This window comes from Falco cherrug, chromosome 2 (genome assembly GCF_023634085.1).
Source record: "Falco cherrug isolate bFalChe1 chromosome 2, bFalChe1.pri, whole genome shotgun sequence".
NCBI lineage: Eukaryota > Metazoa > Chordata > Aves > Falconiformes > Falconidae > Falco > Falco cherrug.
The window spans coordinates 46,029,053-46,054,572 of NC_073698.1; the positions used below are offsets into that span (position 1 = coordinate 46,029,053).

General features: G+C 34.8%; 1 protein-coding gene across 30 annotated transcripts in view; it reads right to left on the reverse strand.

The window, feature by feature from the left end:
* MYCBP2 (MYC binding protein 2) overlaps nt 1-25,520 on the reverse strand; it is a 200,624-nt gene that overhangs the window by 40,957 nt on the left and 134,147 nt on the right. For 8 of the 30 annotated variants that reach the window (XM_055703008.1, XM_055703002.1, XM_055702992.1 and 5 more), the window contains 7 exons: nt 24,228-24,344; nt 23,307-23,447; nt 17,162-17,236; nt 14,803-15,027; nt 13,748-13,880; nt 10,806-10,931; nt 7,362-7,547 (listed from right to left, as the gene is read on the reverse strand). In XM_055703008.1, the coding sequence (XP_055558983.1) occupies nt 7,362-7,547; nt 10,806-10,931; nt 13,748-13,880; nt 14,803-15,027; nt 17,162-17,236; nt 23,307-23,447; nt 24,228-24,344 (1,003 nt within the window). The remainder of the gene's footprint in view (nt 1-7,361; nt 7,548-10,805; nt 10,932-13,747; nt 13,881-14,802; nt 15,028-17,161; nt 17,237-23,306; nt 23,448-24,227; nt 24,345-25,520) is intronic. The other 22 variants (XM_055703023.1, XM_055702998.1, XM_055702997.1 and 19 more) reach the window with 14 other exon arrangements.

Here is a 25,520-nt window from a genome sequence, read left to right on the forward strand (position 1 = left end):
TTCTATATTTCATTTGCCTAGTTGGTTGAAAACAAGGGTTATGAGATTAGATTAAGTCACCTTTGTCTTTACGAAGCAGAAAGAGATAGCTAGATCGCATACCATGAAGTTGCTGCAACTCAGGAAGGCAACACTGAATTGGCTATATTAAGCTCCCAACAAATACCAAACTTGAATGTTTAATTTCAAAACATTATTTTATTAAGCGAATGAAATGAAAATGAATGGAAGGAGGAAAAAAAGCCCCCCCCACATTTTGAATGTAAAAATCTGAATAACCTTGCTATGTTGGCATGCATACCCACCCTTCAGTTTGTGAGAGAGAGATGAAATAGCAGAGGCAGGCCCAGCTACATCACTAGTTTTGTAAATACGCTCACGAGAAGCAAGGCAGCAGGATGGAGTTTCTACAGTGGAAAACAGTTGCACAGAAGCAGCACAGATTCAATGGAAAAAGCAGCAGAAATAAAAACAAGCATTTCAAATGATAGGTTATCTCCTTTGTTAAGTATTCTGAATTAATTGTTTAGACTCCTACATTAGTTTTAAATGAGAAAGTTACTTCCAAATGTTTTCCCTGATCTAAATTTTAAAAGAATAAAAAAGTTCTGTGATTTCAGTATTAGTTTCTAGGATCTAAGAATGTAATATGTGTAGACTAGCCAATGAGATTTATGGTATAAACCTCAGCAGTATCTAGTTTTGAACTGAAATGTTCAAATGTTAACTTTTAATCTGTAAATTCAGAGATGAATTATTTAAACCTGCAATATGGTCTTCTAGATGACCAATTTTCACGTTCTTTTGACAAAAATAGAGAACATCTAGATGTTTGTGTTGGAAAGTCTCACTGATCACTGGGAAGAATGAAGAAAAATGTATTAAACACATCAAAATATCTATTTTCAAATCTGAATGCAGCTCAACAATGAAATGTTTCGAAAGACTTATATATGTAATGTGAACTGTAGTTTCTCAATATTATCAAGAGACATAACCAGCAGTAGAAGAGTTTCTATCAAACAGTATAGACATGAAAACAAATGTGTATCAACCCTTCAAAAAATTTTGCCTTAAGAAAAAAACCACAAGAAGTTAAATTCTGATGTAATCCAAGATAGTTTCAGTAGAGTCTAATGAGATAAAATCTGTTAGAGGTACAGCTCCAAATGAAACTTGGAGTGATGTAACAGCAGAGACTTTAAGTTTCAAATCTATCATTTTCCTTTCCTGTAATGTTGCTTTTACTTCTAATTCAATTTCCTATTCCTTCCTTTAGAAGAAAACCCAAACAAACCTCAAATTAGTACTGCATTAACAATTTAAAAGAGAATTTTTATGTTAGAAGATACTCTGTTTTAGAGAGATGCTTTCACACAAATGGGATAAGGTAAGTGTATGGAAAATAAGTGATTTCAATTCCTACACTTTTAAAGACATCTTTTTGTCTGGTACTACATTTACTAACTTGTAGACATAAATATACTAAACCCCCAACCTTATGCAATGACCTACAGTTCTATAGACTGTACAATGAAAAGGCGTTCACATGTTTGAATTAATTCTTGAAAACAAGAAAATAAGCTATTATTTTCTCAATCCAGTATTAGCACAGATTTAAGAACAGTATTACCTACTCTGATGCCTACAAATGTAGAGATCCAATACTAACTATACAGCTTCTGAGTAACAGGATGTCACTTCACTGATTTTCAAATGTAAAATGCAGAAAGACATGTCAGGAGCACAAAGTAGCAGTAGAGGCAATACTAAAAACATCAATTTGATACACTAGCATTCCACTCTATGAATAATTAATTAAAATATTTTCTAAGCTCACTTTCATGAATGCACGTTTACACTTCATTCTTTCATTCTATGTCTAAGAATACTTATATTTTATAATGTTGTAATATAGTTTATGTTGAACAATTTACTACTACTCAATCATTCCAAGGGGACTGTGGGTCGAAGAGAATACATTTCCCACATAATCTCCTTGCTGCCTTGGAAAACAGTGTATGCCTATCCAGGATAACTGGTCAGCCATAGGGACCAGCTTTTTTGTCAGGATTCCTTCTCTTTGAATCACCCTCAAAGGCTACAAAGACCTGAAATACAAGGTAGGCAAGGTCTGTCTCACATAACATTCGAATGTGACAGCGTATCTTTAGTCACACTCTTTCCTTCAATAGCTCCAGCTTGAAAAGCTACACAATATGGAGACATAAGAAGTGGTTCAATTCTTATGGCAGGATGTAGTCTTCTAACAGCTATGCCTGCTTCCTCTGCGGAAACCCTGGTAAACTGATCCAGGAGGCATGACATGCCACCAACTGGTCCACATCAGTCTTTTTTAAACAAACTCTACAACAAACTGGTAAAATGTCTCTGGAGAGTGGAGATAAGTTGACGTTTCTTCTGAAATGCCACTGCTTTTTTGCATGATGATGAAGGAAATCACTGCCCTGCTTTTGCCCCTTCACCTAAGCAATGGATGACTCTTCAAAAATTTAGCTCCCTGTTACTGACGTGGAAGCTATGATATGGCTGTTAGCCGAATTTCCTGAAACACTGCAATCAATGTATCTTTTTTCAATCCTGAAAATGCCAAATGTCATAGTGACAGTTGGACAAGGACTCTTTCTTTTTTCATGAGTAAAAGAATATACTGAAGTCAACAAATGTTTGAATATTAAATATAAAAAAGGGAGAAAAGTACTAGGTACTGTTATAGGAGGGGAATGAGTCAGCAAATGGAAGTAAAAGCTGGAACACAGTATCATTAGAAAAATATTAGCAGTGTACTTGACCAACAGGTAGCGTTTGGAGCACTAACACTTGAGCCACTAAGTTTATTAACTGAAAAAAGCATTCCTGTGCTAGAAAGGTGAATAAAAATGAATCTATAATCTTATAATCTGTAACTATGATTTTTGAAGATATGATACACTGAATATATTTCTTAAATAAAGCTTGACACTACTTGTGCTCTACCTCCAAACTTTACTATACCAGTCCCCCAGGGATGGCTTTAGATTGATCTAGACAAATGTATGCTTCATATAGCTCTTTGATTAACAAATCTGTAAAGCCTAGGGTATGAAACTGTTTAACTTATTAGCTCAGGTTTTCAGGAACAAAGCTTTGGCAATACTCAGCATCTGAAAAAGCAGTTAAACCAAACTCTCTGGCTGCTTCACATGAAAATTAAGTCATTTCAGCATGATACAGAAAAGATCAGTGTGCTTGGCTCATTTTACTCAAACACTACCAAGACGAGTTATGTGCTCCATATGTGTGCTGGTCTTTTGCATCCCCTCTACAGTTTAGGAAACATGGACAGAAGCACTGCAGGCAAAGCCAGTGGTTCTAAATGCATTGTAACTAGCACCTAGAAAGGAAGAGACCAAAACCAAAAAGGAAGTGGTAGCACAGCACTGAAGGGATGTATCAAGAAACTCCTAACATGAATGGTAGGGGTTGATCAGATATGGTGGGACCACATGCTGGACTGGCGAGGAAGCTGCCCGTCAGGACACTGTGAAGGTACGGAGCAGCAGCCCACCACTGCAGCTTCTGCTGGACTGAGATGAGTCAGGAAGCAGTAGCCGTGCTGCGCAGCAGCTCAGTGAGCTGCCGGGGCTGCCGTGGAAGAGGAAGAATGTGACAGATGAGGCAGGGTCCACAGCCTCTTCAGCCTATAAATCCACTCCTCATTTGCAGTAACAACTCAGATGTGAGGAGACATGGCATAAAGGTCTAACACTGGTGACCGCAAGGTCTCACATTTCCTTCCCCAAGTTGAGAGTTCAACAGCCAATTGAAATTCTGATAATTGATGCTGGACAGCATGGCAAAATCCTATTTCCCTGACTTGTCGCCTCTGAGGAGTTTTATGACCCCATACACACTGCTGAAGGAAACAAGATCTTCCTTGACCCTCTAGGCCTCCACACTTCACCTATAGCCAGATTTCCAGAAGGAATCTGAGTCACTGGTGCTCTTCACAAAGTTCAGAGCCAAATCAATCCAGTAACCACTAATAATCTTGCAGCTATGGGAGGTTGCAGTCCTGAGCAAATTGTTACTGATGATTTTGCAAACTTCTCAGAAGCTGGCATAGACAGGCTGGAGCAATTACAGATTGATTTGTTGAAATAATCAAAGAAGAAATATATATAAACTTGTGCTCTTTCTGGAAAAAAATCCTTGCTAAGATTCCAGGTCAATACAGCTGTTCCTGAACTCCAGTTAGGTTATGCCATATCTTCTAGTTTTTTTGACTTTTAGCTGCATAAAGAACTGACAAGGAATTAAAACACATCACAAGAGCATCTTAAGCTTGTTTGTTTTTTTCCCTTGTGTGACCATGTGTGTAAATTAGCAAAGGAATGAAGCAGAACAGAACAAGCAGCCCTTCATGGAGTTCTACCAAATAACACAAAACTGAATAACACAGTTCCTCTCTCTTTATAATAACCCTTCTATAAAAACTTCTTTGACAAAACACACAAGACTCTTGTTAGTTTACCTGTTTATGATGTGAAAAGAAAAACAGAGACATTACTTATTATTTCATGCACTGTATCTGAGGAAGTGGTTGTCCAAAACTGTAGTATTTCCACAAAAAAAATAACCAGACACTGTACTGGAAGATAAAAGGTTGTGACAAGCCCTTTACCTCTTCCTTAAATGTATTGGGAAACCAAACCAAACCCCAAGCACAGAAACCATTCTTCAGAAAGAACAGCAAGCTACAAACTCTTCTAAAGGAAAACTACAAACGGTCACTGGCACAGAGTATGTTTTATACTCAGACCAACATTTTTCTTTCTACTGTAAAAATCTGAATTAAGGAAATAATTCTAGAGGACATTCAAATGATCCTAACTTTCCTCACAATCATGCTTACAAATAAAATTTCTCCTCAGGAGGAAAGGTATCTGTCCTTAGGAAGAACAGAAAATTTAAGTGGTAGGCTAAACTATGCAGGCAGACTTTCAGTCAAGACCAGTATTTGGTATATAACTTCTGAGGCCATGGAAATCTAGGCTGGCACAACTTCTTTCAACTATTAGACTATCATTAGTCCCTTTAATATAGCAGTTATTGACTATAAACATTTATTTTAATATTTAGATCTAACTTCAAGAAGCACTTAAGGACAGAACACAATTTGAAACTAAAAGTAAACTTGCCTAGGGCAAAAAATCCAAGTGACTTCACACAAAGCCTTGGGATATGTTGTTTAAAATGTTTAACTTTGAATTACATGTTTGATAACAGAAGGCTATGAAGTTCTTTGGAAATAACAAATGAAAATCGCACACTTAAAAAGCATTTCTGTTACAGTTCTATTATAGCTGCATCAGTATTGAACGCATTAAAAGTCACACAGCAGAATCTGACCCAAATAAAACTTTTCTGTCTAAATAATTTTATTGCATATATGCTCGCTATTCTAATTATTATTATATTGCAAAGTCATCCATTACTTTCTAATATTTAAAGTTTCAAGAAATACAGTAATAATAGAATAACTGCTCAAAACAAAATGTTTAATCTAAAGTCATATATCCTTCATAATTTCCTTGACTATTAAATGAACAAGTATGTGAATATAGTCTTACAGGCCTCCCTGACAATATTTGGAATTTGGATGAACTTGTAAATGGAGAATTAACAAATTTGCAAAAAACTAAGGAAGTTCAAACAGGAAACTTTCCTCCATATTATTCTAAAACTTTGGCAGTGAAAACAAAAATCTTATTATTTCTATCCTTTATGCATAATTTATATTATCTGCATCAAATCCTGTATTAGATAATAAACAATTTGGAAGAAAGTCTTTGTATCAAACCACAGTTAGTGCAACAGTTCTGGCTGATGATTTTTGCCCTGCTGGAAGGCCAAAAGAACATATCGTTTGAGATCTTGTACTAAGCTAAGATCCCAAATGAGACACAAACTTAAAAAATTTTCCTAGTTTCATTATTACTTTATTTGGTAGACTACTCATGCCCCCCCCTATCTGACAAAAAAGGCTTGCTATTAAATCAGGGATATATATCAGGTTTGTGTTATAAAACACAAACTATGGATGCAGCTTACTGAATACAGTTATCTATATCCATTGGATAGGCAAATCCATTGAGCAACATCTTCCTGGGCAGCCAACAAAAAATGCTGACAGCTTTTCTTTTCATACAATATACGTCTAAACACTAAAAGACAAATAATCTGAAATTTGAAATAAAACAATTAGCGTTATTTTTGATGCAAAATTGGATAAGAAACTGACTTTACTGCTCTGAACAAGAGAAGAAAACTGAAAGCGATGGGAAAGGATATACAATTGACAAGTTCTCACTGACAGTCCACTGATACCACTGGCAATCACCTCTCTTCTGAGTAGGTTTTAGAATATTCTGCATTCAGGGTGTTGTTTTAAATCCAGCATAAGTACAGAAGATCACTGTCAGAATATTTCTGATAGTCTTTACAAAAGTGAATTAGAGATTTTAATCTAGTTCTCACATGAAGCATTGCAATGTCACGTCAATAAGCTGAGCTGGATAGATCCAGGACTGCACAGACATAGAGGCTGAACTGACTGACAGGGTCCCAACAAGAAAGAACTGAGGCACTTCTGAAGGACAGTATGGGAGACAAAAGAAGACTATTCCTGTGACCCATGCCATACCTGTTCTGTATATAAGGAAGAATTTACTGCAATATCTGCTATCCATCATAAATACTGAGCTTTGATTTCTCACTAGTGAAAAACAGTTTCCTGTCCTCCCATCAGTAACCAGGTTAACTGCTATTCACCTCAAGGTGCAAACATTCACATCCATGCCAAACCTACGAGTACCCAACAAAACACTGGTACCAAAGCCTTTCTTATGAGCAGTGCCAAGTTGTTCCCACCTTCCAGCTACATCCCTGAAGTTAGGAGAGATGAACCAGGAATTCAGGAGGTCAGAAATTGTAATACCTATGAATTTACTGCAGTCTATTTTTGATGTTAAAAGAATTATCAACATTTTGTACCATACAAAATATTTATCTTAATTATAAACCTAGAGTTGCACACAGTATTGGAAATGCACTTTAATAACTTCTCTACACTGCAGAACACATACGAAAGCAAAATATTTTCAATATAGCAATTAAAGTTGAACAAGTATACTTCTTGAGGACCATTATCTCACATGCTTCTGAATCATGGAAAACTTAAAAAAAACAAAACCAGTGAGGTGCACTGAGGGATGATTAGTAGCTGGTAAGCAACTGAGAACAGCAATGTTGAAGCTGGAAAAATGGACTGATGAGGCAGGTAAGGCTGACAAACTTACTCTGAAGCTGTGGCTGAGGCTGCTGGAAGGAAAGGGGCTGTCCGAACACAAATGGACTGTGGACTAGGGAAGAGGGAGGTTTTGCAGCTTGATCAAAGATGGAAGGAGCTGGGAGATTTGGCCGTGACTGAATGGAATTCAGTATGGCACTCAGTTGGTCACCTGTAGTGGGCAAAACAGTCAAAACTACAACCTGTCATTCTCCAGAAAGGCAGAGTAAAATGGTGCTCAAAGTTTAAATGGTGGTAACAGAAAAAGGTCATAAATCTTATTTAGCCACATACAACCCTGGTTGTGGCTAAACATAAAAATCTCACTGCATGCATGGCAATAAAATCACTAAAAAGTACAAGCAGGGTTTTTAAGGATCATGGATATTTTATTGCAATTTTTAAAAACATTTCAAAACAGAGATTTATATTCGCCTTGCTAAAAAATGAAGAGCAGCCAAAGAAAACAGAAATCCCTAGCATTTACAATAATCCACACATGCAACAGAACATGCAAAAAAAGACTAGAAAAACTGATGAGAAGGGAAAGATAACATGTAATTAGGCTTTGGCAAGTGTATTTCTGTGCCAAGGCTTTGGTAAATATTTGCTCGTTTTTGCAAATATCTTCAAAAATATTCTGTCATGCTGTTTTTAAAGATCAGATTTAAGTTAATTTTTTTAAAAAATAAGTACCACTTTGGAACTGGAACTGGTTTTCTGAAGAACTACATTAATTTGTTGTGAGGCAAACGAAGGCCTTCAAAAAACTAGCAAGTTAAAAATAATTTTAATTTCTCAATGCCAATTCTCAAAAAATTCTGTGTGAGCATTAGAAATACATGAAGCCTACAGGAAGAAGGCAGTTTATCACACCATGTCATAATTTGAAGTATACTTAGTAATATCAGCTGGGAGACACAAAGAGTTTGAGTCTCAGATTTGAACCATCACCACACAAATCCTACAGCAACACTTTATTCTGCAAATTCGTATCATTGACAGCGTTCTAGAAACCCTCAGAAACTAATATGGTATTTACAACTCACTGAATTTACAACATTTTTGGATGATTATCAATCATCTTTTCATGGAATTACAGAAAGACTAGTGGGTGTATGGAACCCTGTATTACCTAAGAATTCTAAAATTTAAATTTGCACCTATTTTCTTGATATTTTGATTTCAAAATTCAGAAAACAAAAATACCTAAAACCACCTGGAACACCTTTCTAAATAATCATCTACACATATCAAAAAGACCAATTTTATTCCACTGTTTTGGAAGTAGTATAACTAAAAAATACTAGAATCAGTACTTGGACAGCAATCATTCCTACCTTAATAACCCAGAAGTGATTGACATGTTTGACAACAACTATTATTCTCAAATATGACAGGCCTATTTCCTAAACCAAATAATTATTTTAAATGGAAGAACATCCGAGAAGAGGTTGAAAGTCATCTGCCCACAATAATTAAATATGGAGGTGGGTAGGGTTATTCATGAGGAATATTAAAGACTTGCCTGCAACGCAGACAGCTGGAATAGAAAAGACATAGATAAATCAAACAGAAGGATTGTGGGAGTTATGTCTTCTTCCTCACAGGTCATACTGTAAACACAGACCTATTACATAGAGGTCTTTATATTTGACCAGCAGTTTGAAACATTCATATACAGTGACTGAATTTTCATTGAAGCTAGTGCATCTCTACAGAATTTCTTTTAACAAACAAGCACCTCCAAAAGAACTGCTTCATTCAGAAATTTCCCTAAGAGATCATGGTTATGCCTTCAGTTTTTTATTTTCCACAAAACTCAATGTTTCTTAGACCTGAGAATGCAAAAAGACTACATATGAAGTAACGATACAGCTGAAGAATTCTGTTTTTGGGAAAGTAATATCATTATTATTTCAGTATAGTTGCCAACAACTCTACTCTTGGGCAGTTCTGAAGGAATTACAGTACACACAAGGAATAAAGTCAGCTAGATGAGCTGCTCGCTCACACTAAACATCACAGTTTGAGGGTATTGTCAAGACAATAATGGATATAAAATGATACAGAATTCAATGCCAGGACTAGCTTCCAAACTTTCTGTAACTGTAATATACAAAATAACACCTCAGAAAATATTTAAGATAGAATACAGTAAAAAGAATCACAATATCTTCGAAAAATTAGAATGCTTGTTAATATAGCATACTGAACTCCAAGATTTTATCTTTGGACAACACAGGAAAAAAATAAATCCTTTCCTAATATGCTTCTGCAGAAAAAAAAAAGATAATACTTTTGCACTATTACACAGTTGACAAGAGACAAGCTTTAATACTGCCTCAGACACCAAACATCTTAAACACTTCCACTTTTGTAATTCAACCATTACTTTGAAATGAGTATGACTAAACTGGGAAAAACAGTTCTGTATAAAAGGCCCTATTAAAACAAAAGGAAAACACTTCAACTTTTCCAGTCTTTGTCCAAAAAAAGGGTTTCCCGTAGCAATGCACGGACAAGTATGAACTGCTTCTTTCTGCAGTAAAACACTATGAAATGATATAAAACTATTTCATGTTATGAAAATAACAGAGTAGAACATTTAGGAATATTTTTTCCCCCTATGTCTTCTCCTGTAAAACAAGATATTTTATTTAGGAGACCACTAAGAATATATGCTGGTGTCAAAAACACACAGCACACCTTAGACCCAAGTTTATAGTGACATGGACACAGTATAGTGATGTCAGAGCAGAATCACAGAGCTCCTTGCTTCAGTAATATTTCTCAAGGACATCTGCCTCAGCAAAAGTCCCTTCTTTATTATTAAATCTTCTAGATCTATTCAACCCAGTTTGAGTTTATTGTGATGGCTTATATATATTTACATCTGGCCAATGAAATAAACCATGGTTGTAATTATTATGTCAGTAAAATTAAACAGATTTTATTTATTTCCCAGCATTTGTAACTGGTATCTATGTGATTTAAAGGTAACTTCAGTTTTACACCTTAAAAATCTCAAATGGTATCTTTTACCTTGTTATTCCATTGAAGGCACTTTAAAAATGTCAAGATAGGTCAGAAGTGTTTACAAATGTTTCTGATAATTTTGAAGCACATGCTTTCTAAATCCAGTAATTTTCATACCTTATTTTACAAGTACGTATTTTTCATTCCTGCGTTATAATTTTGTGCCTACCGCTATAGAAAGCCTCAGCTGTAATTTACAAAACTCTAATGATCCTTTTTATACAGTGTACTTAGACTGAGTGAAATTAAAGTTATAACATTAACTACATGTAAAACACCTTGCAATTCATTGCACTACTGCTTATACCTTTTGGAGAACGTCTGATGGTGCCTGAAAGAGTAGGAAATGAGTAATAAAAATTTAAGCAAAGTTAAGAAAAATATCAGTTTCTAAAACGTGAGTGTAAAAACATACCTTTGTTATTTCCAAGGCCATAATCAAACCCTTGTCCGTTACTACAGCTTGACCCCTTACTGAAAGCTTGTATTGAAAAAGGACTTGGAGGAGGAGTCTGAACGTTTTGATCTAGAAGGACTTGCTCTGTAAAAAAGACACATCACTTCAGAATTAGACCACCTCAGTAACCAATTTACATTGGAAAGATGAGTCACATGGCAAAAGAACGATATTCTTTTTCCAGAGAGCACTCTTCCACTCCACTCAATTCTCTTCAAAAAGAAAAGCACGTCTCTCTTCTTTAGACCTCATGCTCTAAAAATATAAAGATGGAGGACTTAATACCATGCAGACTGTTTTTATGTCTGACTGAGTTGCTGCCTGCTTTGCCGTCATATGCCACTTAGGAACAGGCTTAACATTTCATTTTTCAGTTAGCATCGCACCATTCAGTATTTATTCTTTGGACAGCTATTGTTACATTCATTTGACAAAGCGTGGTAGAGAAAGGATAGTTTTCTGTGGCAAACTCAGACCCAATAAACTTTTAACCCTGGCTACCCGCTAATAGTTCACAGGACATAAGATATTTTTTCACCTGACAGATTTATTCATATCTGTTACTGAGTACTACAGTTTTGCTTTCTGTATGATACTAAAAAAATCTCCAACAAAACTCAACCTGGGGTCTTTCAGAACATCCATAGCAACACAAGAGCCAAGACAAATGAGAGACAGACTTAATGTGGTCAGAAATAGTTTGAAGTGATTATCTATAACAAAATATTCACAAGAAATCTCCCAAATGCAGGTTAAACGCTCAAGTTGGCACCTCAGACAACTTTTTGTCCTGTAAACATGCTAAACTTAATGTGGATTCAAGTAAAAAAAACAAAACCCCCAACTGTTCTAAGAGACATTTTTTTAAAAAATTGCATTTCAGACCAAAACCACATAGTACAAACTTTTACATAACACACATATTCAACTTTAAAAAAAATATATATATCGGGGAGAAGGCTGGTAATTTAAACTTGGTTTAAAAAAGGAAGGATCTAGAATTTTCTCAATTAGAGGCAATTCTAGATCTTGCTATAGCGTTTCAGCTAAAGTATCTGGATACCTGTCTACAGACTTGAGCATTCAGTATGACTTTTGTCTCTGACAGAAATCCTACTTCTTTTTTAAAATTTCATTATCATTTTATTAAATAATGAAATTACAAAAGTAATCTGGAAGATGGTATTATTTATGGATAAAAACCTATTATTTCAGCGAAATTATTTTCTACTGAAAAAGCAAATAGCCTCATATTAGGATAGAAAATGATGAAGTTAACAACCCTATTATCAAATCCGCCTGTTTTTAAAAGTAAGGTACTGTTCCAAAGCACAAATACTTGGTTTCTAGAAGCTACTTGGGCTCTTCAAGCACCTCAGAATTTGACATTATCAGAAATAACTAAAAATGGAGGATCTATGACAAAAAAAAATATTAATACTGTGCTAAGTATTAAATAAACTTTTCTTCCCCCACAATTTATGCATTTTATGAAAAACCATTAGTTATTCCCATTCTTCACAGAACGTTTTATACCTCAAAGCCAAAAACCAACAGGCTGTAAGAGATACTTATGTATTAGCAAGGAATTACTTTGTTTTAATATGGTAACATGATGCTAATTATGTGTGTCTAGGTGTGGAACAGTTTTCAGAAATAAAATGCCAAAACCAGAAAAAGGGCAAAGAGTCTGTTATGATGAGCAAATAAGAGGCTGCCAATAAGTATCACCTAAGAACACAAGCAGAATTTGACTGCTGAGGCAGAAGTTTTTCATGAAGAGATCTTTGGAAGATGGAAGCATTAGATCCCATAAATGGAGTGGGAAGATTATAAATTGAAAATGTCCCGTTTTATTCAGAAAACAGAGATATATATGTTGGGGAAAAAAAAAAAAAAAAAAAAAAAAAAGAAGGCTTGAAGAAACTAAATCTTCAAGTGAGTTAACCACCCTCTAGGAAAGTCTACCAAAATGTTACTATCAACAGATGGACCTTAAATGTTTCTCTCTGAGCACACTCGTAACAAAATCATGCTAATGAAGATCCATAGTAATTTTTACTGAACATTGGAAAGACAAGAGGGACACACTGGACAGCTGGGATGCTGAGTCTACTTTCAGACTCCCCCCACCAGAAGACAGACTGAAATGAGTTCAGCAGAGGCCACCATGACTGTCAGGGCAGCAGGGCACACATCATCTAAAGAGAGGCTGAGAGATCTGGGTTTGTTTAGTATTAAAAAGAGAACGCTGAAACCTTATTGCTCCCTTTGACTACTTAATTGAAGGGTTCAGGAAAGAGGCAACAAACAAGTTGCAGCATCGGAAACTGTGATTAGGTATTAGGAAAATTTTTCACCATGAAGGTGAGTCAAATACTGGTACAGGTTGTCCAGAAAGGCTGGAGATAGAAGACAAAGGGCCTGAGCAACCTGATCTAGCTGAATCTGCACCGACAGGGAGGCTGGGTAGATGATCCCCTCCAGAAATATAAATACCGACAGATTATTCCCTGCCTCATCTTTTAAGGAAATATAAGTAGCCCATAATCATGCATAGGAGAATTCATCTAGATTGGCTGTGACTGTTAAGGAAAAAACAATTAGTAGACCAAAGAAAGTTAACAAAACCACACAATTTCTTATTTAAAAATGATCCCCATAGCTAAAAGGAGGATGGTTAAAATTGTGATCTGTAACTGGTACAAAAGCAAACACAAGGAAATATTTCAATTGTTCTTCTAAAAACCTCTGAAGTCCAACTGTGTAAAGAAACTCAAATGAAAAAGCATAAATTAATGTTACACCTGTTTAAAACTCAGTTTCTTCTTTATTTGTCTTGCTCAGATTGCTTAATTTTTTCTAAGTTAATTTGAAAAACAAACAAAACAACAACTTGCCATCTTCATGTCGGAGGTACTGGTTTCCACCTCTGTCTCTAGCTAATGACCATGCCTCGCCTTCATCACTTTCACAGAACTCTACCATGCTGTTCTTATCCATCTGCACCCACGTACCTTCTGAATTAGTCACCTGATGCACACACACAAAAAAGCACAATTTGTTAACTCTTCAGATAATTCAGTAGCATGATTCAGCAACTTATTATAGTACCTGAAAAACACACTCATTCCAATCTCTACATATCGCAAAGCAAATGTGAAAAAAACCCAGTTTCTTAAATTAAGGCCACAGGCTGAGGCAGACTGAAGTACCAAATCTATTTATGGCACATTTTCAGTTAGGACTGTTTCCAAAAATTTTACACCTGTTTATGTTTAGAAGAAGCAAAACACCGACACCACAACTTTAGAACATCCAAACAAGCCTAGATAAAAATGTGGAGATATTCACCAAAATATGCCTTTTTATTGATGGCTGCAACAGTAGATTTATAATACCATGTTATATGTGAAAAGTTTGTATGAATACTAATTTTGTTCCTGTCATTATATTTAGGAAATAGCATGACACACTTCATCCTTAAGCCCTTCTTAACCATAAAACACCACAGCTGGACAAGTGGGAACAGTAACAACAGTTCAGCAACTAAACAAATGAATACAATCAATACAGAGAAACAGAATAATTCGTTAATTGGTTAGGTCCTAGAAAAACATTTTTTCAATGAAACCATTTTTTTTTCAAAGAATATGACAAAAATGTAAAACAAGAAACAATTTCCTAAGGAAGTAAGGAATACTGTAACAGAAACATATAAGCAAGCATAGGTAACTGCAGTACAATTTTAACATTATTTCAATCAATGCACACATCTAAAAGGCAAAAGACATAATTGCATTGGTATTTATAACATAAACCATGTTCAAATGTTAGTATTTATCATGAGGGTTGGAAAAGCAAACCTGTAAAGGGGCAGATTCTTTTGCTGTGTTTACTACTGTTATATACTGGTATCTATGAAGACATTAACTGAAGCTACAAGGATCCATACCTCGCCCACTGCCTTGACTTTGTTTCCCAGAACTAACATTCCAATTGGGATACCTCTAAGGTTAGGGCAGCTTCTGATGTTGTGACCTGACGGGCCAGTCTTCACTACCTTGTACACTCCAGGTCCACCTCGAAGGAATGGCATATCTTGTTCTTGCATCACTGCTTCCTGTGGGCAGTGTGAATTTAGGTCTTTGAAAAAATCATCAGTATTAGACCTAGATTCCTGAGAAATTAAAAAAAAAAAAAAAAAGGCAAAACAAAACAGAACAGAATAAAACCTATTAATAATACCTTTGAACTTTTAGATAAGAAATACTTATTTCAAGACAATAGCTAAATTTCAAAGCTAAAAGAGACACTAGTTACATTGCTAATTTTAGTGTGCAATGATAAACCACTATTAGTAAATTGCACATTAATTGAAAAGTCACCATATTACTCTTGAAACAACAGTGGTATAAATGAAACCATTTATGTAAAAGGAGTATCTCATATCTACCATTGGAGACAAATTATCTACTCTAACCGCTTTCACTAAACCTTGCTTCATGCTGACATTTAGCAGGAGACACACTCATTCCTCCTGCTGTACTTGTGAAATTTTCTGAAAAGCCTGGGGCTATGTAAAGGGATTTTGAATATTCTCTCTTTCCAAATGATAAGCTGCTTTTTTGATTTCATATTTAGAATACTTGTTAATTTAAAGGTAAAGTTCTGACTAAGTAAAAGCAACACCATACATTCCAAAACGCACATGTAAGTGAAAATAATAAATGTGCACTAATACTATGACAATAAAAATGGCCCGCAAATTTATTTCCCCTGGCACCAATTACAGATGATATATATACTTGAATCTGACATGAGAAAACACTTTTTGAATCTCCTAACAAGAAAAATTGGTAACTACTAAAAGAAGAGAAATATTAGCATAGATTTTTCAGCTAGCCATAGCTTAATAAAAAGGCTATTGTACAGAAAAATATGAGGGACGGGAGTAACGTAATGCATATTTATATCAGAAGAAAGCAAGTGAGAAGCAGGAACAAGCTCTATTATGCTTATGGTGCAAGTCATAGGTGCTTTTAAAAGAACACCTGAAAGTAAAGAACTAAGCAATGCCCTACGGGATGAAGCCAATGGTTCACCTAATCCGGTATACTGTTTTCAGCAATGGCAACAAGAGATGCTCTTTTAGAAGTAGCATACAAGTCTTTGTTAGTGGTCTGTCCCTTATATAGCAACAGCATTTAAAATATTTTTATTATGAATGTTAGAGAGTATACCCATTTTCTTTAGTGTTTATTTATGAATCTGATTTCTGTAAATATGTTTAATTTCATCTGAATGTGCTGATAGTTTCTGCCACCACGATCTCCTGTAACAACACCTTCTAGGAGTTCACTTCTTGCTGTGTAAAAGAATACTTCCTTTTATCAGTTTTAAACCAAACTTCTCCTTATGTTATTTCCTTTTTAATTAATATAATTTCCTCTGATCTCTTTAATTATCATATTTTCAGCTTTTTGGTATGGAAGTCTGTGCACTATGTCCAGACTAATTCAAAGAAGCCCTTATACAAAAATGAATCCTGTTCTGTAAACACAACTTTAGAAGCAGGTTTATGCAACCTGAGGTAAACTGGTTCAAGGAAAAAAATAATCATATGTTTTAAAGACAGTTTAAACAGTGCCTAGATCTTGATATAATAATAAAAAGGGTTGCTATTTAGGGGAAAAAGATTCAATGGAAAACCAAGTCTTTAAAACTCTAAACCAGTATGTACAACACTGAGTATCATCTTCATTACAAAGTTCCTATGAAAAAACCTCAATCTCAAAATCACTACAGGGCTGTAAAGAGATTTAGACAAGCACTTCTATAGATAACTTAAACTGCTTAACTGTACATAACATGTTGTTCCAGTAGTTGTATAATTAAAAAAAATTCGATTAAGAATGGGCTGAGTATTGATTAAATATTTGTGTCTTTACTCATACAAATACCATTTTATTAGATGCTGCAACTTCATGTGTATCCTCCAATAACACAAAAAAATTACTAGTACATTCTGCATCAAAAGAGAATGAAAGCCTTTATTATGTTACTAGGCCATCTCTGAATTTCTAATGCAGTTCATAAAAAAAGGAGAGTGCTGCTTATGAATTAATGAAAATTCAATAATCTGCTCTGGTATTTTTTTTCCTCATCCTAAAGGAAGAGACACAGATACAGCATTCTGTGCGAATTTGCTATTTCCTGTAAAAATCAAAGAATATTTAGCATAAAGTTGAGTCACAAGGTACAATCTGAAAACATGAGATACACAGCATGACTGCACCTGTCATTTAACTCACCTTAGGGGGTAAAGCTTTGGAAGTCCATGAAAAAAAGTCCAAATCCCTTACTCCTTGGCTAGCATTAAAGACATTCTGAGCAACAAAGTTTAAAAAAAAAAGACATATATCAACAAAGAAATGGGAACAAAGAAACATTGGAGGAAGAAGCTCAAGGTTCTGTTAATGCAAACTTTCCCCACAAGTAAATTTACTGGTAGAATGTTTTGCAAAAGGGAAAGTTTTGTTTTCCTAATCAAGTCACCTGAGTCCATTGCTCACCATGGCAAATCATCCATTAAACAAGAACAGTTTAGTATGTCAAAAGCTCAAAATGGATGTAGTGTGTCATGCCATTTACTGAAATTAAGAGCCAGACATTTCTCATAAAGCTTGAGACTTTCGTGCACAGAAAATCCCACACTTTGTTACAACGAAACAGTAGCTGGTCCTACCACAAATCACAGTTTTACAGCAAGACAGTCTGCTGTTCTGAAAGATAATTTCAACTATTGCAAGACAAGTGCAATATGGACTTCTAGTCACCAAGTCAGAACTAAAAAGATGCAGGAAGGCTAAACTCACTGTTGAAAGCAATTCACTTGCACAGAATGATTTCACCAGTTTGCACACCAAAATCGCACTCTTTACCAGTGCCAAAAATTTCACAGAGTGCTGCAGGAAAAACAATTGCTATGATTTAATTAGTTTTATAAAATATACAATGCATTTACTAGTTTATTATGAATTATCATCAACCAAATAGAGCTGCCAGAGAGACTTCACTAATTTTATAACCAATTGCCTGTACTACATAAATAAGCACTGCTGTTCTGCATACTTTTTTCTCCCACAGAACAGCTAGGATAGTGTTTTTTAATCACTGAAAAATATGAAAAAGAAGTTATCCTTTCACCATTAATTGGTTTCTACTAATTTCTTTGAAAATTTTCACTGTTCCTGTCAAATGAAAGAATTAATAGTATATATATCAGTACTAATAATTGGTATTTATGACAAAATCTTTTTGGCAAAGCAATCATTTTATCTATATGAACAGAGGTGTGAAAATCTTATTTACCATCCCCATCCTGATTAGGGGAACCAAGCGAAATCCCTGGACAGCAGTCACATTAAAATTTAATAGTAAAGGCAATGAATCCCTTTAAGCAGAAACAAGTACAATAAACTCTTAGCATGCCTTCTCTCCATTCCTTGAAAAAACATTGACACATTAAAAGTAACTAAACCCATGCTTTTGTCTCATGGTAATAGCTATATACTGTTGACAAAACTGCTTACATCAAGTTTCAGTAATACAAACAATTTGCAATTTTTACAAAAACAGTGAAAGTACCTCTATCTACTCAAAAGTGAAAGAGGTACCAATGCACTAGTGAGATAAATTTTGGAGCATTAGGGAAGGTGGGGAGGGTTTCAGACAGGGTGATTAGCAGAATATAGTCTTATCAATTTGGCATAAAACTATGGCAACTATAAAAAGCCTATATTAGTCTAGTGAGACTGTACTTCATAGGCATCCAACACAGTTTAACTGACTCATTGTGCTACTTGGCAGAGTATCTCAGTTTGTGATGGACCTCTACTGTAAGAGAAACATGGAATAATTATACCTAAAATATGCAAGTGTAATTTCAAAGATATGTTTTGTACATTATAAAGCTACATGTGTAAAACATACAAAAGAAATGAACAGCAGTGAAGTGGGACCATGTTGGCTTAGCAACAATGAGACAATGAAACCAGAAGCTGCCCTTCGCTGTGGGAGCTTCAGGGCTTCCAGGCTGTTAGCATAGTCTATGCTAGTTTAGGTTAACTGGCATGTATTTCAGAATTAAGTTTTCATTCTGAAGAAACTACTAGCTAGAAGCTTTATTTTTAGTCCTTATGCTACTTTCTGTAGATTTTGTTCATTTTTTCCTTACAAGCTTTCCCCTACTAAAACTACAAATAATTTGAGGAATTCATTCTTTTTTCCAATGAAGTGTAAGTTTCAGAAATAAAAAAAATTAAATATAAATGACTTTGTTTCACCACCAAAAATTAGATCTTTTAAAAATATTTAAAATGTCAATTGATATTACTTTTCAAAGCTAAGGGTTTATCTTAAACAACCATTTTGTTATTTTACCCAACATAGTCCTACTCCCCAGTTGCCTTCCATTGTGCCTAGAACAACAGCAGTTGTCTCTTGTGAAAGTCCTTCAACATTTCCACAGAACATTCAGCTTTCTGAGGTCCTGTGATTCAACACTGCAGCCTACATACTAATTTTGGTTCTTCGCTTCCACTGCGATAATGGTTTCAAAAACTTGCAGTTTCTCAATCCTGCTTGTCTATGGTGGTTGGGGAATGTAATAATATAACTGGGCAGCAGGGTACAATATTCCTAATAATAAATTTTTACATGTAATAAATACATATTTAGAATAAGATTTTTAAAATAAAGTTCCAAAGCTTAACCAAGGTAAAATTCTATTTCTTCCTAGTGTGTACTGTTTTACATTGTATGCACCTTTCTTCTAAGTACTGTGCATAAGCATATATAATAAATCACTGTCCGTGTAAGGAACTTAAGTATTTTCTCAAAAACAGTTAACTGGATGTCAAACAAACAGAAGGAAAAACAACTACTGGGATTGGATTCAGCTTCTCCAAAATTGCAATCAGTTAAGACTTATACTCCTATCCAAAATCACCTCTATTAAATTCATAGTCTTATAATCATATTACCTACAATGGATTGCATGTGCAGTTTTAAATCAATGGCTACATAGCAGTTCCTTGTGAAAGGACATGAGCAACATAAGGAAGATTTGACGACACAGATTTTCTAAGAAGGTAAATGACCACAGCTCCAATAAATAAGTCTCATAACTACAATGGATCTCTGCCTTCCTATGATCATTTACCTTTAAATATAGTAATTTTGATCAAAATATATAGAAACAGTCTGTTTAGGAGTTCTAAGATATTCAGTGTTTGCTTTCTCATAAATATCTAGTTAATGTCCATAAAAAACTTAAAATGTAGATACAATATAGATGTCAAGATGATAAAAGGCCAAAATTAGCACTGCTGAAAAACTCTACTGCTTTTTCTTTGTTCACTGTTCAATTAATACAGTGATGAAACAGAATAACTAAAGCTTTTTTTTTAAATTATATTTTTTACATATTTTACAAAAGGTAGTAAGAGATTTTATTTACATATGAGATGATTACAAAAAGCCTGTATATTTAAATGTGACAAAGTAACGTAACTGGAGTTACAAGTCTGCATAAACTCCTGAGCTGAATAAAAATGGAGCCTAATAAAAGTAATGTGACATTAATTTGAACAGGGAATACAATGACTAATTCAGCCACTTGATATTCCAGTTGTATATTTAGTCACAAGAGACTTTTTCCAGTCTATTTCCTTCTTCTGAAACCAATACTGGTAGAACAGCTTTGGATTCCAAACCCCTTGTATAAACCAGGATAAGCAGATATGGATTATTTCAAAATTTAATCTAAAGAACCTTTAGCATGTATTACTTAATTGAATATCTTTTGTCATGAGCCATTCACCTCTAGAGGACTGCACTGATCAAGTTTGACAACTTACAAATACAGTTCTTTTCTTGGACAATTCAGAGAAATAAAGATTTTTGAATATTCTCAACTTAGTAATCACTAATAAAAAGAGATTTTAAAACTTCCTATCAAGAAAGCATTATCACTTAATGTGATCAAGATTTAGCAGGAAAAAAAAAGGTTTTAAGCTGAGCTACAAAATCAGGAGCTTACAAAAGAGTTTATTGAATTTCATCAAGTTATGTGGTGCATAATGCTAAAATGGCATGCACTGAAGACTAAAGCATTCAAAAGCAAGTCACTGAATCGTGACTTCTGTTTCGTGGCCTTTAAGAAAGAAAGAGAAAATGTTAGGTAATATTTTTTCCTTCTTCCTCTTATTATTATGAATCAAACCAACAAATCTTTATGCCTAAATACTGTCATAATGAAATTAAATAGTTTCAGGACACACTGACTCCTTTTAAAATTTGAAAATATGAGAGAGATGCAAAGAAACCTTCCATTTGAAACTAGTTCAAAAGACATTTCTTATTATACATAACTACATTGCTATAATAGTTGCTTTTGTAAGACTTCTGCTATGTTGGCCAGGGCCTGCTTACTGATCAGAAGCCAAGAAAGCATGTGGCTTTAACCTCACGACATTAAAAATGCAACGTAACTGGTTACATAAAAGATAATTAGACATATCTACCAGCTTCTAACAGTCTAAATGGTATCAGAACCGATACTGTTTAAAAAAAATAGACAGTATTTTATCTGAACTTTACAGAAGCAGAGTGAAACGTATGATAATAAAATGCCGTTTTTCACATGTGATTGTGCCTGACCTACTTATTCAAATGTCATTTGAATTCTCAAGATTAGATTGTCAAGATTGAATGTTCAGTTATTTATTAATGACAGCCATTTCCTTTCAGGCTTTTCTCAGGAAGCGCAGGTTATGTTCTAGAGCCATCTGAAATACACCAGCCAGTAAGTTCTTGCTAATCACCTATGTGACTGCTGAGCTCAAAACTATTCCCTTCAGCAAGTAAAAAAGTATTAGAAATAGTTAAACTTAAAAACCAAAAGAAACAAAACCCCCAAACACCTCCCCCCCCCCCCCCATAACAGACTATAATACCCATTCAGAAAATATTTCCTGAAGTTAACTAGTTAGTCAAGGTCAATTCACTTTTATCACGTGTGAACAAGTAAAATTCAACTGCTGTATACAAATTTTAATATTTTGTAAAAGTATAATATAGCAATTTTCTAATGAGTATCCATTTATAAGGCCAAAAATACAAGCAAGATTTTAAGCAACGCTTAAATTTTTCCCATGTTTTCACGTATCTCACATAAACTAGTCTATCATCACAGTGTTTCAATGACTGATGTTTGAATACAGAAATTATTCCCATTACAGAAATGTTTCCCAAAGGCAATATTAATTTCCAAAATAAGAATTTTATTGAGAGAAATCTCCAATAGAATTATATCAACAAATAGTTTATAAACAAGAAGGTGAACAGAAAGATCTACTCACATCATGTAACAGTGCTTGTCAAAACACAGGCTGCAGGGGTTTATTAATTGCCAGATGTGGCTACTAGCAAACAGCCCAGTTTCACTGAAACTGGGAATAACTCCGTTCTTCCATGATTGGAAAACATGACCAGGATGACATTGCTGGCTGCAGGTATTTAATGTGGCCAGATATTTGTTAACTATCTTCAACTGCAGCAGCAGCTCACTCATATAAGATGACAAATAAAATCTAAATAACAGTATTTATGATTAGATCTGGTTCTTACATTCTGCACTGAAGAAACCAAGGTACTGCCCACTCTGGGGAATGCACAAAACCAGATGAGCCAGAATGGCCTGCACTTTCATAATTTTTTTGAGAAACATTGGTTTGGCTAAAATACGTTCTTGCCTTTTACATTTTTTTTCAAACTGTATCTTGTTCCAGAAAAGGTGTAACCTTTGAACTCCAGTGATGACCACCATTAAAGTTATGCAGATAAATCATGCTTACTCTTACTGTAAATTCAATTTTGTACTCAGTCTTGAAGCTCTGCGATTCTATGATTAGCTAATAAATTGATAACTCAAGGATTGAGGTGTAGAACTCACAAAAAATATACACAAAACCCAACAGAGCCTAAAGAACTTTCAGGTTTTTTTCAAAAAGCCTCAATTACATTGCTTCACTGCAGGCTGCAAGCCTCTTCTGAAATCGTAACGTCAGTGGATCACTTTATACACATCTTGCAACAGAAACACCTGGTGCAGACCACAACCTAGTATGAGTATACTTTTGTACCCTGTTACAACAGTCCTTGCACTTTTGTTTCTCTTCTAGGGGAAGAGGATTTAACATAAAAAGCCTTGTACCTTTCTACACTCCACCCTCATTACACAATAGCCCTCAAAAATGCACACACATATAAGATAGCATTTGGTAATTAAAATATTGTTTACCTCAGGACTCATTTGCAGCCTTAATTAAAGAAAGTCTTGTAATGAGGATAGAGTGTACTTTTGGATATTTTTCAAAGGCACCTTTTACTTACGTCAACAGGTACCAGAAGGCTCTTGCCAAGATGTTGGTTAAAAGAGAGACACCAGGCTTCAGTGTAACCATTCATGTTAGGAACATACTTCTTTATTGTCTCATCATTCAGCCTCAGCCAAACACCATCATCATTGTGGATCTATGGGAAACAAGCAACAAAAACGAGCCATGCCCTCCTGTAACTGTTCCATACCTTGGTAGGATTAACAGACTTCAGACAAACAGACAATAGTAGCAAGAAAGTAATGATCTTCACTAAGCTGATAGAATGTAAGAAGAGGTGAAGAGGAATATCAACAAAATCAGAATTTCAAAGGAGTGGGAGGCGTATCTTTTTAGAAGGCAAGGTACGAAGATTAAATTTAAATTGGATCATGCAATAATAAGAGTTGCTCTGAGAAAAAAAGAGGAAAGCAAGCCAAGCCTTCATAAGCTTCATAAATTCCCCACTTTCCATTTTTACACTGCGGATATAACTTAGTAAATTGCAAAAATATTCCTTGTATATGAAGTTTATTGTAAGAATTATACGTGCATAGTAGTCTAACACACTAATGATCTTTAAGAAGTGTAAGTGAAAGATGTAATGAAAATTACACCTACATCTGAATTTTTGTGTAGAGTTGAAATAATAAGTCATGAACAGCTAATTCCTTAGAGATATTATTGTGAGATGAAGTCTAGGAATTTTGTTTCCACATACCAGTCTCAAAAGTTTGTTACACAGTTTTTCAATTAAGCAAATTAAAAGGAAATGACAGCTTGAAAAACTAAATTAGTAAATATTTAGATTTTTGCAATTTATACTTTTACGTTCTTAAGCTGTATATGTCAACATCTAAACATAAAAAACCCATTATTTGCATGAATTAACTTTACATCTTAGCCCAATTTTCAACAGAAATGTCTTATGAATTACCTCGTCAATGAAAGTGATGGATCCATTGACTTTCACTATGCCTATTTGCTCACTCTGAAGGGAAGGGTGGCTACGGATACGAAGCCCTGCACTGTCCTTGGCCACAAATTTGCGAACCTAAGAGAAGCAAAGGAAGACAGTAAGGAAGAAAAAATCAGAACAGAGTTCTCAAGAGTAAAAAGAAATAGGCTTAACAGATTCTGAAATGCTAGTGATGAGATGGCAGTCTTAGAGTTACAGTTTGTTGCTAGTTTCCCATGGCTGCTGTGTATAAGTTTTTTTACTACAACCAATCGTAACGTTCAAAAAGACCTAAAAGTACATTGACTCAGTCTTGGAAAGATCTGTTGTACCACACAATATCCAATATTCAATACAAGCTTCCAGGTCTTTCAACTGCCCTGCTACTCCCCATTTTATTAATTCTTGCAAGTTTCAAGGCTTTTGCCCTTTCAAACTTAGTATTTCCAGTAACTGATCAACCTGGGATTACCAGTTCTCATTCGTGCTACTGTAAGATACTGTTTAGTCAACTTTTTGGCCAAAATTTGGATATTTTCCTTAGCTAAAGAGTTGAAATAGCCATTTAAAATAGAAAAAGAACAGATCTTTCTACTTCTTTATTTTATCTTTCAATAATAGCTATTTCAATAGTTTCTCCCTTTTTCACAGGAAGATCAGATGCTCCTTGTTACAATTTTGATTTACTACGGTCCCCAAAATCTCACAGTTGTTATTCACTATCATTATTTCACCATTCAAAGACCTTATCAGGCACCTGTCCCATAAAAAACAAATGTAAGCCATCCTTTTGGTCTCTGGTTTTGAGAAGTGCATGTATTCTATGCATGTGGTATAAAACCTTTATTTTCAAACTCCACATGTAAAGCAAAAAAAACCCTATCAACTGAAGTATGGACTCAATCTTTAACTTAACATAAAGCACAGAATGATATGGAAAAAGTAAACTCAGGAAAAGGTAATGAAAGGTAACAACTAAGTGCATTAATTCATTTCTTCCCCCCTAAAGAAATTGTTTTAAGAAATGGTATTTATTTAAGGCTAATTAAAAAAAACCCAACAACAACCCAGAAGCATGTGAAGAATTTCAAATATAGCTTACTCCAAATTGTGCAAGGTTTTGTTTACTAACAATCCTGTACTCCAAGGATTTAGATTTCTCTCAACAGACAAGACTAAGACTTCCAAGGTCCTTATGAAAATGTAAGGCTGAATCACTGCTGACAGCGTTCTCAACAGAGACAAGCCTATAAACAAAGCCGTGCAAATTAA